The 19,085-nt window shown below is 43.9% G+C and overlaps 2 protein-coding genes across 2 annotated transcripts; one reads left to right on the forward strand and one right to left on the reverse strand.

Annotated features, from left to right (window-relative positions):
• The first annotated feature begins 1,405 nt into the window (after positions 1 to 1,405).
• C1S (complement C1s) lies at positions 1,406 to 10,378 on the forward strand. The gene is made up of 12 exons (XM_027710420.2): positions 1,406 to 1,534; positions 2,003 to 2,067; positions 2,494 to 2,698; positions 3,792 to 3,969; positions 4,237 to 4,362; positions 4,979 to 5,178; positions 5,391 to 5,544; positions 5,779 to 5,894; positions 6,127 to 6,205; positions 6,450 to 6,587; positions 7,087 to 7,161; positions 9,140 to 10,378. Exons 2-12 carry the CDS (start codon positions 2,063 to 2,065, stop codon positions 9,931 to 9,933), a joined length of 2,070 nt encoding a protein of 689 aa, XP_027566221.2. The 5' UTR covers positions 1,406 to 1,534; positions 2,003 to 2,062; the 3' UTR covers positions 9,934 to 10,378.
• Positions 10,379 to 11,800: 1,422 nt separating this feature from the next.
• Positions 11,801 to 18,987, reverse strand: C1R (complement C1r). Its single transcript, XM_027710425.2, has 10 exons — positions 18,191 to 18,987; positions 17,767 to 17,959; positions 17,440 to 17,583; positions 17,098 to 17,294; positions 16,465 to 16,612; positions 16,261 to 16,382; positions 15,589 to 15,667; positions 15,034 to 15,174; positions 13,335 to 13,409; positions 11,801 to 13,092 (listed from the first exon to the last, which is right to left on the reverse strand). Exons 1-10 carry the CDS (start codon positions 18,446 to 18,448, stop codon positions 12,293 to 12,295), a joined length of 2,157 nt encoding a protein of 718 aa, XP_027566226.2. The 5' UTR covers positions 18,449 to 18,987; the 3' UTR covers positions 11,801 to 12,292.
• Between the last annotated feature and the right edge of the window lie 98 nt (positions 18,988 to 19,085).

Here is a 19,085-nt window from a genome sequence, read left to right on the forward strand (position 1 = left end):
TCACACACATATTAATCTACCACTGCTGCAGACAAGTCGAGTCAGGTTTTATATGAAAATATACAATTCCCTTACAATGAAATGACATGCGTAATATATCAGTCCACACTCATTTGATTTCTGCCATACCCATTCTAAAATATGATTGTGGCTCGAAGAGTCACTGACAGGGTTTTTACTTTTCTCAGCTCAGAGGAGAAAACATCTCCCCATGATTTGTTGTGTATCTTTCATCACTGTTTTCCTGATTCTCAAAATTCCAGTTAGAAACATCAAGCTGTGCTCCCAAGAGATATCAGAAGTGAGATGACACTGTTTTCTCTCTCTCTCCATTCTCAGTTTGACATTGAAAACAGACTAGTCATGTTCTTCAAGCAAAGCCTTTATCCTGACTACAATGAAGTCAGTTATGATTCATCTGTAGGTGTTTCTCTCCCTTGACAATATAAAAAACTCTTTCAGCCAGGCTTTGCTAATGCACTTTGCCTATGGCCTGCTAAAACTTGAAGCACTTTTTTCCTGGCTATAACAAGACCTGGAGTGTGCTCTGCCGATTGTAAAGAGTAGAGGCTGTAATGGAGTTTTACATTTTCATTTACAGTCCAATCCTAGCGCAGCTGGTTTGTGAGGCGAGGGGGTTTCTAGAGTATTAGTGACAGGGATTTTAGTTTGTATTTTAGTCTTGGCCTGTGGACACTGGCTGGATTAAGGGTCCTACCTAGTCTAAGCCTTTAAACTCCTTTCTGTAAGGGTCTTGGATCTACCTTGCTCTGGGGCTAAGTCTGATGAATGTGAACATGATGAACATGCTCTTACATGAAGTGCACTTGACAAATAAAGAGGTAGTTATGAATTTCTAGTCCTAAACCCTTACATGAGTGTTCCATACCAAATCCAGCAAAAGCATGCACTCCCACTCCTACTGGTAGCCTCAGAGAGGCACAACATTAAATCTTTTGGGGGTTTTTTCCCCTTTAAAAGGGTCTCTGAAGCATCAAATGAGGAGCAGTGGGAGCAGCCCTGTGGCCACCAGGTTGCAGTAAGAATGAACTTCAGCAAAGTGATCTCTGGACAGGATGATCAAACAAGTTTTCTATGCAGAAGCATTGGACTCTCCCTTTTCTACACCCTTTGGATGTTGTTCCCAACTTTTAAAAGGGAGGGGAAAGAGGAAGAGAGGGAGAGCAACCGAAAACTCTATACTCCTCCCTTTTCCCCAAAGTCATCTGATTTCCCGAAAATAGAGACGAGACCTGTGCACTCCCCCTGGCAGCCTGGGCCAGCAGGATTGTGCAACTATTTCTGGGAATTCCCCTTCCTGCCGAGAGCTGACAAGGCTACATCTCACCCGAGAGGGAAGGCTGGTAAGCCGCATCCCACAGATAGAGGGTGCTGCGATGTTGCGAATTAGAGCTCCCTTTCCCAACCCCTGCTTTGGGTGCGTTTGGAGGAGGGTGTGCACAGGAAGAAAAAGCGAAAGATTAGAAAGAGAAGCGAAGAGAGAAGAAAACCAGACATGAACTAGGGAGAGAAGGTAAATATTGCAAACATTAGAAATGAGAAAGGAAAATATTTCCGAGCATTGCTGTCTGACAGCTAGAAGAGTTAGGACAAGCCGCTCCGCAACCCCAGGGTCTTTGAATGATTTTTGAGGTGCTGAGAAGAATGAATTCGGTACCTGGGGAGGGGGGTGGGAAATGTCTTTCTGTCTTAATTTGCTGTGCACCAGCATGGTGTCTGGACACCCTGATGGTCACAGAGTGTGAGTACTGATGAGTACCAAGATAGAGATCATCTCTCCATTTTGTCAATATGGAGCTTAAGCATCCCTTCTTGATGCTTGGGGTTGCTATATGCAGGAAGATAACAGAGATACAAACTTGCTTCTGAAGCAAAACATTGGCCTAGTCTCCACAAGCTGGGGTTTTAGGGTCTTTGACCTACTTAACAGACATGCAGAAGCACAGGCAACATTAATCAGTCACACTGTTTTTTGTCCCAGATCGTAACTCCAAAGTCCAGTTCGTGAAAGTTTGCAGAAAGGAAGAACTGCTTTTTCCAGATGTGGTGAGTTATTAAATCTCCAAGGGGAACTCAGGTTTATTAGTAATCTCATTTTATAAATTAGGTGTTTTTCCTGTAATGCCGTACTGATTGTCAGATCTGAATGTATCTATAGCCCAAGTAGCTTCAAGAACAGGACAATGAAGTAGGGAATAGGATTTAAGACCCTTGTGTTCAGCTCTTGCAGCATTACCAGCTCTTACAGAGCTTGAGAGAACCAGAGAGCACCACTGAGGTTGTACTCCTGTGTGAAAAGTCACAGGAGAAAGACAATCCCCACACAGGCCCAGCACTGGTCGTTAAAACTCCAGAGCCAGGAGCCCTGCTGCATGCTGTGTACAGTTGAAGACTAGCTTTTTCACTGGGGACTGTGCATGTATGTGGACGGAGAAGCCTTCTGCAATGCCACCTTCCTTCCTCTTTTCTCAGGTACCTTATCTTCTTCTCTCTCCCTGCCTGGGCTGATGCGGCCTCCATGTATGGAGAGATCTTGTCACCCAATTATCCTCAGCTGTATCCCAATGATGTGAAGGAATCTTGGGAAATCCAGGTCCCTCCGGGATATGGTATTCACCTTTATTTCACGCATCTGGATCTTGAACCATCACAGAGCTGCGAATACGACTTTGTGAAGGTACCGTCCCCGTCCTTGAGTGAGAAAAAGACATGAAGATGGGTTAGAACACAGAACAGCAAAGCTGTGTACAAAGCTCAGAGCTGGAAGAGGAGTTAAGCACACCCTTCATGTTCTGAGCTCCAAGAAGCCCAAATAACTGAGTATATCTCCACTAACAGTCACTAAAGGATTTGAGTTTGCCTCATAACCACATGAGTGTTGTCTGCTAGCTGATTGTCCCATTTATGTCCCCCCTCCTCATGTTTCTCCCATATTCATAGGAAAAGCCTTCTTAGGCATTTCTGACACTTCCCTATTGCAAGGCATATTCTTACCCAGTGAACTGTAGATGTAAAAGGACCGTTTTCCTAGGGTAATGGTTGTCTGTGCCTGAAATTATTCAGAATTAATCCATGAGCGGACATAGACGATTAAATGAAATCAGAGATTGATTGGAAAGGACGGAGGTTAGAAACAATCCATCTGTTACGGATAGCGGGCACTCAGATAAAGTGCTGTGGTCCCTTCCACCATAGTTTTCTATGATCTATGTACCACAGACTTCTTAAAACTAGCTCTACTCCATGTTGTCCCATAAGGCACTAAAGATGGAACATTTGCACACAAACAGGCAGAAACAAGACCATTCTACCCTGCCGTATCTCTGTGTGAAAAGGCGCAATAAGAACAGGTGCACCACCAGAAGGAGACCTTCAAGGAGGACTAGGGTAGGACTTGCTCTGTAATAACGTGTCCTTTTGCAACAAACAGATGAACCCGTTGGACTGCTCTTCAGACTGTCAGGGATTGGTTTTGCCATTTTGAATCACTTTTTATACAAGTGCTCATTTTTTATACAAGTGGCCATGAGGAAAGGATGTTAACAGAGAACTGTCTGGATTAATTTCCAGATGAGAATTTAAGATAGGTATTTCACAGCTGGGAAGTCAGTAGGAGGGAGCACTACTCAAGTGTCTCACAAATATCATGCAACTGGTTGTCTAGGGGCTCCATTCAGCTACACTTTAGCACCCATAAGCTGAAAGAATCAAGTGTTGGTAATCACACATGTTCCAGTAGCAAAGTAAGAGGTCTGTGAATTCTTCTGCAGATCCTGTCTGGTGACCATGTTGAAGGCGTGCTTTGTGGGCGGAAGAAACCTCGTGCCCCTGGCTCCTCGATTGTGGAGGAATTTCATGTCCCTTACAACACCCTCACTTTGAGCTTCCAATCAGACTTTTCCAATGAGGAGCGCTTCACTGGTTTTGCAGCCTACTATGTTGCAGTAGGTAAGGTTAAAACAGTCTCCTCTGAATCTTTGTAGTGTGCAGGCTGGAGCAGGAAGAAAAAACTGATAGAAGGGTTTTCCTTACAAGAATGCCTTATTTAAAAGAGATCCCAACAGACAGGACTGCATTCCAACATGGCCAGTATAAATACTGTCTTAGAGATACCTTTTCCTTATTATCCTTTAGTGTTTGCTTCACTTTCTAATCTTTCTCTTGCCCTCAGGGCCTTCTCCTAATTTTGGCTGATTCCGCTTTTCACATTTGCAGACTTGGATGAGTGCACGGATTTTGTGGAGGAGCCTTGCAGTCATTACTGTAATAATTACATTGGAGGTTACTTCTGTACCTGTCCACCAGATTATTTCCTCTATGAGGATAACAGAACTTGTGGAGGTGAGACATCTACACGAGCTGTGGTCAAAAGCAGGAGATAATTTAGGCCAAGTGAGATATTGTACTTGGAAGACCTTCTCTGCTATTTGTTACAGGTATATTTTGGGGAAAAAAACCCAACCCAGTGCAAATCTGAACTGCAGTAGACTGTGATTTTGGAAATTTCTATTAACATATTCTTAACACTCTTATTTTTATTTTTGTGTCAAGAGAATTAAGAAACTATTAAATGACATTCTATAAAGACTGTGATGGAGACCCTTAGCGTACTGCTATCTTTGAGTCTTTGAATCTCTAACAAAACAGGGCAGTTCCATAAAGACACAAAAGATGGCCAAGGGCCTGCTTGGCTTGAATCAAAAAGTTCCAAGGTCACAAACGGTGCATGTTGAAAGGAGTATAATATGAGGACCAGAACATGATGAAAGGAGCCTAAATTGCAGGTGGAGGGTGAAAAGGAATTAAAGTCTGACTAACTGGATAGACAGCGGACCTGGCTTCAGTTTCTTGGAGAGATACAATGTTGTGACATGGTTATTGCATGAAGCAGTTTGGCAGCAGCGCACGTGGACCGTTTCCTTTCTGAATCCTGCTTGCATTCCTTCCTTAATCCTAGTGAACTGCAGTGGAAATGTCTTCACTGAGCTCTCAGGGGAGATTGCCAGCCCCAACTATCCCGACCAGTACCCAGAGAACTCACGGTGTGAGTACCGAGTGGCTCTGAGTCCAGGCTACTTCGTGGTGCTGACCATACGCAGCGGGGACTTCGACGTGGAACCAGCCGACTCAAATGGGACTTGCCTCGACAGCTTAACAGTAGGTGTGGGGAGGGAGTCAGGGTGCTCTGGATCTCCTATCAACCTCCTCATATTCAGAAAACTCTCTGACTGCTTAACTTTATTTTCAGCTCTGTTGCCTTTTGGAGTTTGTGAGAATGCATTTGAATATGTACATATTGAGCATACATTTTACTCTTTCTCTAAATACATTTGATATTTTTCATTTATTTTTGTTTGTTATTTTCCCAGCTTGTCTCTGGAAAACAACATTTTGGTCCCTATTGTGGCAGCAAATTCCCAGGTCCTCCTGAAATCAAAATTAGGAACAACATCCTTGACATAATCTTCCAGACAGACCATGCTGTACAGCACAAAGGCTGGAAAATACGCTACTATGGGGATCGTGAGTAAACACTTAGGAATGCCTTCACTCTGCTGCTGAGTTAGGGAGAGGGTTTGTTCCAGGTCAAATTCATGGTACAATAGCATATTAACATGCTCACTGCTGCTGATACTGAGTAAAAAGAGGAGGCCTGTTTACTAGAGAAAAAAAATCACTGGGAGAAAGAAGTTGGGAGCTGGAAGGAAAGTAAATCTTGAACCAAATAATCACTGATTTCCACTTATCTCTTCAAAGCTGTAACCTGTCCTCTGAGTGTCATCCCCAACTCTGTTCTTGACCCAAAGAAGGACAGGTATATCTTAAAGGACAATGTGAAGGTGACCTGTGTGGAAGGCTATGAAATTGTGAGGGTAAGTTACATAAAAAAGCATGTGTCCACTCTGGCCCTCTCAGCAACATCATGAGGCCACTTCCCATCAGGTGCCCTGAGTACCTTTGGGGACTCAAAGTTTTCAACACAGCAGTAGTAAGCAGAAACCTCTTCCAGCCACAGCAGTATTTTAAGGACACTCCATGGGAGCGCCTATATCAGATATATTTCATGTCCAGAGACTTACATGGATCATGTGTTCTTTTCCCTAGCAACGAGATAGCATCAGAAGTTTTCACTCCAGCTGTCAGGACAATGGTGAATGGAGCAACTCCCATTTGAGCTGTGTTCGTAAGTGACTCATCTCTGTACTGTGGGAAGGAGACTAGAATGGAGTCTTTAGGCTATAGATTCACTATATCTCCAGATTAGGTGAATGCTGAAGGACTGGGAGGTGAGCATGCTAAAGGGACAGAGAAAGTGAGCACCCATGGCTGTGCAGGGATCAGAGAAGCTGAGTGGTTCCCCACCATACAGAATAATCATATTGTTGAGTGAGGATGCCCCTTTAATCATTTTTATTTTGTTTCTACAGCTGTGAACTGTGGTGATCCCCCTCCTGTTGACAACGCCCAAGCCTTCTATGTCTCCGAACTCCATGAGCCTCTCTATAAAGCTGCTGTCCGGTATCAGTGTGATGCACCTTACTATACCCTAGAAAACAAAGGGGATGGTAAGTATTTCCTCTGCTACACAATCACATTTATTTGATCAAAGGCCTAAGAAATGGTTCTGGTATTGTCATGGGGCTGGTATTATATCCCATCAGGTCAAGACTGGGAAAAAGTTCTTATTGGTGTGGGGTTGCAGGCAGTAGTTTTGTGTTGCCTCTGTGTTTAATACACTCTAACAATGTCTGTACGTGGACTGTTGACCCTAAATGCATTAGCAAGTCCTCTCTCATTTGCCTTGTGAGCGAACCATGGAGGTTTTTGTCACACGTAGCACAGATTTCTGGTAGAAAAGTAAAGGACTCAAGAAATGTATTAAATGAGGTCTTTATAAAAAAAGGGAAAGAAGCACCGTGGTGGGTAGATAACAGCAATATTTACCAAGCTGTGCTTGCTTGGGAAATGAGAAGGTTAATGCATCATATACAGTAATGCTACTTACCCTCTCTTCATCTTGATTATATCCTTATGGAAGTCCTTTTTTTTCTCATGTTTTCAAAGTGGTGTATCAGTGCTCAGCCAGTGGAGAATGGGTCAATGAAGAGATGGGAACAAAGCTACCAAAATGTGCCCCAGGTACTACCAAGAACTGTGTGTATATATGTGTGGCCTGTGAAGACCACTGCTTCTTTCATCCCTGTGTTTTTAAACTGTTGATCCTGAAAGTACAGTTGATCCTTTCATGTTTGAGTCACATTGAACAGGGTATTTCTGAAAGCTGTGGGCCCCATGAGGCAGGAGAAAGAAGCTGGAAACAGAAATGGGCAACATAATAAGATATCTGGTATAACAGGGCCTCTTCAAGCATCAGTGTGTGTTTCTGCACCAGTTGCCCCACCTTCAAGTGTGCATATTCTCAAGTTGTTCAGTGCTTTAGATCTCCATCTTCATTGAAAGTAGCAAAAAGACTGACAGGTCAAAAATATATCTGACAATGCTGGACCTCTCTGTCTTCAGTCTCTCCGAGGCTACACTGCAGCACTATAGGGAAAGGCCTTCCACTACTCTGACTGGAAGTCATAGCCTAATCCCTTAAGGTTTAATGCGTCCTTCAGTATTCAGCTACAGTTACTACGTCTTAAAGCTCAAGCAAGATCCTTGTCAAGGACCTTCTCATCTTCTCTTTGTGTACTTGGGAGACACTATGTCTCCCAGGGAGGGTAGTGCTACTGCTCCTGACTGCTGGGAGTTATAGCTGGGTCTCAACTTCCAGCTGATAGAGAGAATTTTAAAACTTGTGTATACTGCACTCTGTTCAGCTTACCCTCTTAGAGGAGGCAGCATGACTAGGCCTAGTTGTACATGAGGCCTGTTCACTACTTCAAACCCCCAAATCCTCACTGGCAAAGTACAAGATCCAGATGAAGATGATTCAACCCTCTTAAGGGCCAGCTCAGCCAGTGACTTGGACTGTATAAATGAACAGTGCAAAAGACAAATTGTAAGATAAAGCTCAGGGAATTTACCACCCAAGAGGAGGTTACAAAGAACATGAAGCCAGACTCTTCTCAGTAGGACACAGCAATAAAAGACAATGACAGGCTCAAGTTGCAACAAAGGAAATTCTGACTGTATTTAAGGAAAAATGCTCCCCAGGAGCACTGGAACTGTTATCCAGAGAGGCTGAGTAATCACCACCCTGAGAGATAATCAGAAGCCCCTGAGCAACCTGACTTCGTAGTTATGAGGGCAGGGGGGAGGGCAGTTAGGAAGGAATAGGTTGAACTAGAGACGTTGAGAGGTACCTTCCAGCCTAAATCCTGCTATGATTATATAAAATTCTTTAACAAACTCTACTTCATTCAAATTGGAAGCTGCCTGCTGGCTATAGTTCCTTAATCTCTGACTATATGACTAAGGATTCAATGTAAACAAGGCAATGTGATAAGAAATCAATTTCCTAGTTATGTTAGAATGGCCAATCTTATTTATGCCCTTGGTGTTCACATTCTGAAAATGTTACAGAACATTTTACTCAAAAAGCACGGAGCATCTCTACAACCATAAGACCCACAGATGAGATCTCACACTGCTTAATTTTTACATACTAATAGAATGGAGAGGAAAAATGGTAAAACATCAGTAACAAACCTGAACACTTAACTTGAGAGTATCTGGAGTTCACCAAAAAAAGAAAAAAAAAATTAAAGAGCAGTGTTTTATTTCTAAGAAATTAAGCAAATATTTTTTCGAAGACAATTCCTTCATGTAAAGGGCATAATGCAGCAAAGGAAAAATGCCAGCTAGAAGGCAATTAAATGCTGTTACTGGCGGGGTGACAACTGGTTTCCAGAAAAAAGAATTTGAGAATGAGTATTTTCAGTTTAAATTGAGTATTGACAGTAGTTTTGATAAAATTTTCTTTAATTTCTCTGTAAATGCTAGTTGTGACCTCTGTGGCATAGAATATAAACATTGGTTACTCAGAACCAAAAATGATTTAGAGGACACAGGAAAGAGGCAACTATGGGGTTTTTAGCGGTACTAAAGAATCCCCTGTTTGTAACTGCTAATTCTCCCGTCTGGTTCCTCTTTTTTTTTCTTTTCTTTCCAGTCTGTGGGATACCTAGTAATCCCATCCGAGACAAAGCAAGGATTTTTGGAGGCACCCGTGCAGAAAAGGGCAACTTTCCCTGGCAGGTGTATTTCCATGACCCAAGAGCAAGTGGTGTACTCATCTCTGAGAGATGGGTAATGACTGCAGCTCATGTTTTGGAGGGATATGAAGAGCCCACCATGTATGCTGGGGTAGTCGATGTTAGTAAAGAATCTCTGGACTATGATGCCGAACATCTGATCCCGGAAGCTTCATTCATCCATCCTGGTTGGAAGGAGGAGCCCGAAGAAACCAGGACCGATTTTGATAATGATATTGCACTAGTGAAGCTGAGGGATCCTGTGAAGATGGGTCCAAACATCTCACCCCTCTGTCTTCCTGGTAAATCACCTGAATATGAGCTGCAAGAAGGAACTCTGGGCTACATTGCTGGATGGGGCCAGAGAGAGAGAGGAAAACTACCTAGGGATCTTTGGAAGGCCCAGATTCCCGTGGTTAACATGGACAATTGCCGATCTGTGAAACCAGAGGGCTACGATGATTCTGTTGTTTACCTGTTCACCGACAATATGATCTGTGCTGGTGGGGGCAAGGACAGCTGTCAAGGGGACAGTGGTGGAGCCTATGCTATCCAAGATCCTCTTAATGACACACGGTACTACGTTGCAGGGCTGATCTCCTGGGGACCGAAATGCGGTACCTTTGGTCTTTACACCAAGGTAGTGCGTTATCTGGACTGGATTAGAGAGACCATGAGCAAGCATGAGGATGAAGAAGCTTGGCAGAAATAGCTCTTTTTCAGCACACGTACCCTAGAATGATGGCTATATGTTTGGGCTGGCTGTGATCCTGTTCACTCTGTGTATATAATGGGCAATATATAACACAATGTAACTCATTGTGCCTATGCCGAGTGGAGAGTCAGGAATATGTATCTGTTTCTCCCGCTGTCATCATGTCTGGGAAGGGAAATTCTCTTTTTTCTACTCATAATAGCTTAAGAGCAACATGTTGTTCTGAATAAAGAGCTTCCTTTTATTTTTTTCTGTCCTATTTTTTCCCACTTGGAGAAGACCTGGCCATGGCTCACCTAACAGGGAGATTTCAATGAAGACAAGAAAGAATAATTGTTGGTTCCCAATATATGTTCAGAGCCTGGTTTCTGATTTATGTATTTCCTTTACTGTTCAGAATATCTAACAGCATTAAAAAATGTCCAAACTGCCTTTTGTGCAATGTGCTGTTGTGTGCGTATTGCCTTTCTTTTTCTCAGTCTAGACCTAGTTCTCCTTGAACTCCCTAAATTGTATGTCTAGTTAGGCTCTTGGTGCCAGCTTGCACCAAGCTAAAACGTGTGCTACCTCACCTCTCTACCTGAGAGTCTTTATGAAGTTCTTCTGAGATGGTTGCATCTCACTGATCAACCATTACCAGCAATGAGGACTTCAGACTTCTCAATCAAGCTAAACAGAACAGACATCTTCAAAATCCTTTCATTCACTGATCCTCGGGCTTTATTTTTTCAAACTTTATGGAGTTAGATAAGAAATGAAGTTTCACTTTTCTCCCACAACACTCCTTCCCTTGATTTACAGCAGGTAGCGTTGTGGGAAAAGATTACCTGACATGTGTTAGGGGTATTTTCTGCTCCAGAAGATCCCATATTACTCAATTCAGGACAGCAGAGGACAAGAAAAACAGAAATATAGCTGAATGGTCCAGGAGGAGGAGACAGGAAAAATACTTATTTAGCTGGGATTGCTATTCCTAGGAGGTTTTCAGATTCCTATGGGGATTTTTGGCAAATAATCTATTCTCCATGCCTCAGCTTCCTAAATTTTCCTAGTCTCCTGCAAAGCAAGAGATTCCCTCTCCCAAACCAGGATTTATCTCTTGCTCCTGTAAAACCTCTTTTTTCCCTGCTCTTGTTGCCTCTCATGCTCCCTTGGCCATACAGATGGGAAAAATCAACAGAATTCTGATTCATGGAAATCATGGATGAGCTTCTATCATCTGTGGACTTTCACAGATCACGTCCTAGGGCATATTATCTCTAAAGCAAATGAGATATACTGACATCTGAGAAGATTTGGAGCTGGATCTCACAGAAAACAGTGCAAGAAGGCAACTATGACCTTACCCCCAGAGTTCTCCTGTCAAGCTCTTGCAGACTTCATTTCTCTCAGTGACTCACAAGAAAATGGTAGGTTATTCTGCAGTAGCAAAAGTAGACAAGGAGACAGCTCCAGAGAATACCCACAACACAAGAGAGGTCACTTTGAGTTAGCACCATTTTAGAGCTGCTGTCCTGCAGTTAAAGCTTTATTTCATATTATGTAAAAAATCCACCCTCAAATCTTGATCAGTAAAGGCTCCTAGGCTCTTTTCTCCATGAGTTTGGTTGTTGTCTTCCCTATCTTTTTGAATGTGGCATCACACAGACAACTTCTTTTCATCGCCCTTGAAGCCACCTGGGGTTTCAGACTGGGTAATCTAACAGTACTTTTTGACAGGTGAGCAGCTGCCACAGGGCATTGAGGAACTGGAAACACTTTTAGCGGTAGGTAAAGCAATCCCTGTATACAGTCCAGAAGTTGCTTTCAGTGGTGGGAATATTCAGTCATCATTAAAAACAAAGACAGAAAACCATAACACACCTGGTTTCTCCAGTAATTATTTTAATATTTATAGAATCTCAGTGATGCCAATGGGCAAACACACACTGTACTCAGCACAAACCACATCTTTCAAGAAAGTCTTCTGCCCTGTAATCTTCCCACACAATAGAGTACAAAAGTAGACCACAATAGTCTCATGATATTGTCAGTATTTCAAACAATAACATGTTTGCTGTCATGAGATTTTCTGATATTATTAAGGCTTCATCCAGTAATAAGATTTGGAACAACTAGAACATCCACAAAGGCATCCCACAAGCTGCCAATGGTACCTCAGTTTTGGTAAGTTTTGATGGTACCACCAAGAATTCATCAAACAGTATGATGGCTTTCAGAAGTGCTTACGATGAAGGTTACACGGTTTGCCTCTTTGAAAAGCCTTTGGGACATCATCAGAATCTTTGGATATGATTTGCTGTATCTGGAAATTGGTATGCTAGCAGTGATCCTTCAGCTAGTAGGACAGCATCATCTAGAGCTTGTCCTCCTCTACTATCCCTTTGATCCAGTCCAAATAGCTAAGGATCTTGGTGTAGAAGCCATAACCTTGGGCACAGCCAATACCCCAAGAAACTATACCGGTAGCCACCCAACGACCACTTTCCCTGTCTAACACTGTGAAGACGCTCCCACTATCCCCCTGGCAGGTATCCTGTTTGCCTCTGGGGAAGCCAGCACAGAACATATTCTCAGAGAAAACCATAGGGATGTCTTTCTTACTGTCCAGCCAACTCTGACACTTATCTCGAGCAACTGCTGGTAGGCTCACGTACTTCAAATCATTTGAGATGATGTTTTTATCCACACCAAAGCCGCTCACATAGCCCATGTGCCCATCCACATAGAACGTGGTGTTGGTGGTATCTGGGAGACAGATGGGCAGTAGGGTAGGACCCAAGGTTACTGGGTGTTTCAGCTCCAGCAGGGCTATGTCCCCGTTGAAGTTGTATTCATCTTTAGGGCTGTAATCTGGGTGGATAAAGATCCTACGTACAGGGTGGTTACCCATCTTGTGGAGCTCTTCCACATTGGTGTGGCCGAGGAAAACCTCAGCCTCCTCTGCTATCTGGTCCAGGCTCACGTTGTTCCTTACTGCTCCTTTGGGGAAGATGGTGTGGGCAGCCGTCAGGATCCAGCGATCACCCAGGAGGGCACCACCCCCTCGTCCATTGATGCCAGTCAGAGCCTGCCAAGGAAAATTGCCTGTCTTTGCCGACAAGCCACCCAAGATCCGCTGGACTTTAATAACAGGATGGACCGGCTTCCCACACACTGTGGAGAAATACAAGGAAAAAACATGAAAAACATGACACCCTCTGTTGTCCTAGCTTGTCTCTCTGTTTCCTACACCATCACTGCTTGATTTCACCTTATTTTGGCTTCCTGGATAGACTTCCCTGTCATCCCTCACTGATACCATTATTCTTACTCCCCTTTCTGCATGTTGTCCCAGTTTTGCACTGATTGTAATCATGAGATGGTAAACACTAGATGAAGTCAGAGTTCTTACTGACCTGGCAAGCAGGCAGGAATCCTTGCCTGGCCGTCTTGGTCCAGCCAGATTCCCTCAGGAGAACAGGTGAATCTGTCTGTAGGATGAGAGAGAAGGAAATGAGACCCAGGCCTGCAGGGTCAGGGGTGGGAAAATAGAACGGAATGGAACAAAATAGTATAGAATAGAATAGTTTTCAAGAGGTTCCTTTCTCCAAAGTGTCCCACATACTGTACTCAGCCATTCCATGCCAAAGCATCCTTTCCTGGGAAAAGCTGTCTGTGGTACAGTATGGAATGTTTCTGTCTGTGCGTCTTTAAGCACCTCAGTTCCAGTGGACCAGTAAAGTTCAGACACTGCTTCTGTAGAAGAAAAGCCTGAAGGGCCATCTGAGGGAAGTCTTAACTTCACTCAGTCCACGTGTGTACGGAGCACTGTTTGACCCAATTTATCCCAAAGAAATGAGAAGAAGTAAAGACATGGATTTTAGATTTAAGTTTCTGGTCTTTGTAGTTTGCAGAGAGTAGGACGAGGTGTTTGTTTCAGAAAAGGGGAACAAGATGTACATGCTCAGTACCTATTTCTGAGCTGATGTTGCAGGTTGGCTAAACTTGCATATCACCTCTCAACACAAACTTCACTACCTCCAACACTCTTGCTTTTCTTAGAAAGTTTGTTCTGGTGACTAAAAATAATTTTTATACAATTTACCTTAACATTGAAGTAAATGCTTCTAAGGAAGTGTTTGCTGTTCTCTTTCAAAATTGACTAAAGCATGCTGACTCCCCATCAGAATTTGGCCAATGCTGATATTTACTTGCTGCTGATTTTTTTTCTGATGAGACCAAGCTCTGACTCTATATGAAGGAGTTAAACTCAGATGCAAGAATAATCAAATTCAACATTAGTACGAACTTAAAGAACTCCTCAGCTGCTTGCTCCTGGCCCCAGTGGTAGCATGTCACCTCTCTCCAGAATGCTGCATGCGTGCTGGCAACTGTATCCAGCAAACTGATTCGGTTTAAAAAATCTGCTGCCCTTTTTTTTTTTTTTTTTTTGGGAGGGGGGGCATGGGAAGGCTAAATGAGCAGCCAAGGGCAAGGAAATCATGAAATCCTTGTGCTGTTCTTGGAATCCAAGGTCCTGCATCATCAAGTTATGTCTTGGGTGTAAAAAGAAGGTGTGTGAATGGTTTTGAACAGTGACTTAATTTTTCTAACCTGCTGCATAAAAACGTATTTTTCTGTAAGATTTTATTTAGCTCTTAGGTATCTCTGCAGCTGAAAAATATTTCAAATATCTAAATAGTGTTATAGGGGAGCAGAGTGTGAGTTTATTTATTTGCATTTGTAGCAACTTGGACCAATGAGGTGAATTTTTGGATTTTGATGATTCCCAGACACCATGTCTCAAATTTCAGCGAAAGAATGAAATCCACTACAAAAGAATGAATCATGACTACAGCTGAGAGAATAAGTCCTTCTGCAAATGTTAAGAGGAGCATGAAAGAGGGATGTAATGGACTCTGGGAAAGAAGCAGGGTGGGAATAGGCTGAAACAACAAGCCTCAGGAGATATATGCAGAGTCAAGGAAAAACTGTTGAGTCTTCACAGGAGAAAAACATGAGCCCTAAGCCTGGGGAGAAGAGACAATTCTAAATGAAAACTTGAGAGGGCTCTTCATGCACAGGTTTCAGTGTCTGTGTGGGACTGGGACTCACCACCGCCTGTTCCAGTGACGATGTGATAATACGGCTCATTGCATCGGTATGAGATAGTTGACTGGTACTTATTGTTTGCAAGTTCATTAACATAGCTGAATGCCCCATTGGTCAGGATTTTAGGGCTGCCACAGTTCACAACTACAAAAAAGGAAAAAAGGGAAAAAAAAAAGACATGACTCAAACAAACTCATACTGCCTGCAGGTCTAGGCTCAACTTGCATTGCGGCCTTTGTGTGAAGGACCAGTTAGGAGAGTTGGCAGAGAGAGATTGTTCCAAAACGGATCCCAAACTGGGATCTTTTACTTTTAGATGTTACAACATTATTGCAAATTTTGAGTGATATTTTATGCATTTTTGTAAGGGGGGAAAAACATTTAAATTTTTGCAAGTGGAAAAATGTAAGTCAATGGTGGACCTCCACAGGTCCTTCCAGCCAGCACATCCATGAGTCTGTGGCATGGACGAACTGAGTCACAGAGGCTGAACCCCCCATTTTCCTGGAGGGGGAAAGCCACAGCAGAGTACACAATCCCTGTTCTCAGATCACTCACTTTCACAGCGCGGCATGGGTTGGTGCCATGTCCCATCAGCCTGGCAGACAGCAGTGAAGGACAGCAGCTTTCGGTTGCCCTACGTGGAAGAGGAAAATAACTGTTGTTCGACAGAGCCTTTCATTCCCTTCCCCACATTAAAATATTATTCTATCTGCCCATCTTTTCACTGCTGTCCAATATTTGCCCCTCTGAGGTCTGTTCCAATTGCTGTCTTCTCCCTTTGATGCCTTCTCTCTATCCTGTATTTGCCACAGCCTACACATTCTTCATAGAGGCCAAGATACCAGCAGCCAGCAACCATAAAACCATGATAAGTATGAGGTGCTATCCAGTCCTGGCAATGGGATGGTAAGGGAGGCAGGTAACATCTTCTGCTTCGAGTCTGATTTTATATCCTTCCAAAGAGGTATCCTTATTTACTAATGTTTCCTGGGATTTTTGTTTCTCGTCTTCTACCAGGGTTTCATGAAACAGTAACTGCATAAGGAAGAGAGCTAGGAAAAGAGAAACCACTGGAAGACAGCCAAGAGAAGCAAGGAAGAAACAGAAATTGCAAGAGGTTGTCATGAGTGAAGTCTCCAAAGAAAGTCTTACTGAAAGATGAAAGACACAAACATATTTTGAAGAGAAGCCAAAATATGGCTGAAGGGAGTGGAGAAGGGATCTCACCTCCATCAGGTTATACCCAGTCTTGCAGCTGACAACAAAGTAGTCCTGAAATTGATACACAGGCTGCAGGTCTCTGATAATGGTAAACTGATCCCGTGGGACAGGCTGTGGGCACCGTATTTCTGTGAGAGAGGGACAGTTTAAGTTGGGATTAACAAACAGTGTCAGTAAGATGTAGTAGCCTGTGGGGGAGAAATCTCTTACTCTCCGAGGTGTAGTGGATCTTCCAGCCACGACTGAATCCCGACTCATCAGTGAGGAAGAGTATGTCCACCTCATTGCTGTTGGTTTCAATGATGCCAGGTGATTCCCTGCCACAGAATTCACCAATCTCTCTCCCTCGTGCTTGGATCTGATAAGAAAAACAGGTATCACAAGGACAGAAACACATAAGCTTCTCTGCCCCAGTATCTCTATTTCAATCCAGACCAAGTTTACCAGAGGGCCTATGACAGTGAATAGGGCTGGTTGTCTGACCCATCTTCGCTATGTCTGCACTGACAGATCAGGACTGACCTACCACATGCTCTGCTTCTCCCTTATCATGGCAATCAGAGTTATCAACCCCTTCGAGTCCTGAGATTAAATCAAAGGGAGATTAAACTGGAAGAAGGAGGGGTATTTTTTTCTCTACTCACAGGAGTCTGTGACCCAGAGTCTCTGACCTCAGGACAGTGGTAATTAAGTGCACTGAGGGAGGGACAAGCGCTCAGTCCTTCATGCTGGGGCATTCTCCTTGTACTGATCCCGTATTTCTCATCTGAATAGTGGCATCCACACAATTCCTGTCCAGGTCTGGCAGCAGGACTGGAAGCAGAGTTTGCTAATCTCCAGTACCTTGAGTTGGTCATAAGGACAGTGGACTTGCTGGTGTTCATCAATCTCAAAGGGTTCCAAGAACGTGAGGGTGATAGATAGGCCCTTTTGCAGACGGATGCTGTAGTTACACCGAAGGTCTTCAGGATAGGGCTGGGGGTACTCAGGACTGCTCAGGTACCCAGATGCCTCTGTGAACAACTCACTGCTGCACTCCACTGGAAGAGGAAGAAAGTGGAGGTCACATCATGGGGCTGTGTCTTCTGTAGCCCCATCATCTGCTTGCTAAGTCACTTCTCCCACCCTTCCTGAGTGAAGGGCTCCTTCTCTGGAACCCTCTAATCTTTTAGAGTTTCTATTTACCTTGGCAGGAGTGGTGGTCGCTCTGAAGCTGGTAGCCAGTGCGGCAAGAACAAAAGTAGCCACCCACATAGTTGTGACAGAAGTGCTGGCACTGAGGCCTTTCATCATTCTCAGCAGCATTATTAGAGTCACATTCATCCAGATCTGAAGACAAAGGAAATGCAGGGACAAGGGGAGGAAAGTGTTAAACCTCTCTGCTCTACACTGGAAGTACTTAGAGATCCAGATCCTTGCTTGAAGCTTCTCTTCATTTGCCTGGCAAGGAGGAAAACTGGTTGGAGCCACACAGGCTTTTCTTTCCACATGCTGAGGATATTTCCTACTCACCCACAGCTTTGTAGTATGCCAGGAAGCCCCTGTAGGGAATCACTGTGCCATTGTCTTCATTGGAGAAATCAGAGTGAAATTCCAGGTGCATCCTGTTCCCCTTAGATACAAACTCCTTTCTTCCCGGGTGATTGCCCGTGGTTGACCCAAGCTGGCCACAATATCGGCCCAAGTCCTTCTTGTCTGCTTTGATCTGTCAAGATTAAGGAGAAATCAGCCTTGGTAAGATTGAGTGTGCTCCATGCACATGTATTACCCAACCACGAGTTGCCAGTACCTGCTCCACCCATTTCTATCTTTAACTCCTTCCCTTTCCTTTGTGGGAAGCATCAGAGGAGGCCTGGTGAATGAAGAGCCATTGCATGTGGTGGCCACTAGATTCCCATCTCCATCCACTCCTTGGTGCAGGTATCTATGCACATACCTTAACATAATCGTAGAAGCAGGACTCAGATGGCTCCAGATCAAAGTATTTAAAGGTCAGCTTCAGCACATAGCCTTTTGGGACCTGGATGTCCCAGATGCTGATGTTATTGTTTGGATATGGCTTGGGATAACCAGGGGATCTGATCTCCCCATAAAGCTTTTTTGGGACTGGACTGGAACTGATCGCTCCAAAAAAGAGGAAGGCCCATGGGAGACAGGGAACATGCCTGTGAATATGACAAATAAATGATGACATTGAATAAAATTAGGTCATTCAAAATCAGAGGAGACTTGACAAGTGACTTGTCCACTGTCTAATGGAATGCAAACACAGGAGGTCTAGTTGCAGGATGAACTCCCAGGTTGGATCACTCAGGAACAAGGGGGACAGCTGAAGCAAGGACACCAGCATTAGCAAGATTCCAGCAAGACATTGTGATCAAGCCAGAGAAATTTGAAATTCATCAACCCAGGAAGCAGCGTGAAGAAGCGTGGGTGAATTCCCTGAGCAAGGTCTGCATGTTCCCAGAAGTTATGGGGCTATTTCTCATAGAACCAGAAGTTTGGTTCCCTTTGGCCCTGGGCCAGCGGGTCATTTCTGGTTATTGCTAGTTTTAGGGTCATTGGTGAGGGTCTGAAAATCTCAAGCTTGGTTTGCTGAGGAGCAATCCTGCCGATGTCTCCTCGGCAGCCCTCTACCCAGTCATGTCTCGATCTCCCGAGCAATCCTGCCGATGTCTCCTCGGCAGCCCTCTACCCAGTCATGCCTCGATCTCCCTCTGCCGAAAGTTGGAGCTCAGTTTCTTTTTTCTCCTCATCCTGCAGATCCTCCCTCTTCCCCTCTGTGTTCCTCCGAAAGAAGCTCACTGCCCAGATCTCAGGCAAACATCAGT

This window comes from Pipra filicauda, unplaced genomic scaffold, assembly GCF_003945595.2.
Source record: "Pipra filicauda isolate LSUMZ 115617 unplaced genomic scaffold, ASM394559v2 scaffold567_size291404_pilon, whole genome shotgun sequence".
Classification (NCBI taxonomy): domain Eukaryota; kingdom Metazoa; phylum Chordata; class Aves; order Passeriformes; family Pipridae; genus Pipra; species Pipra filicauda.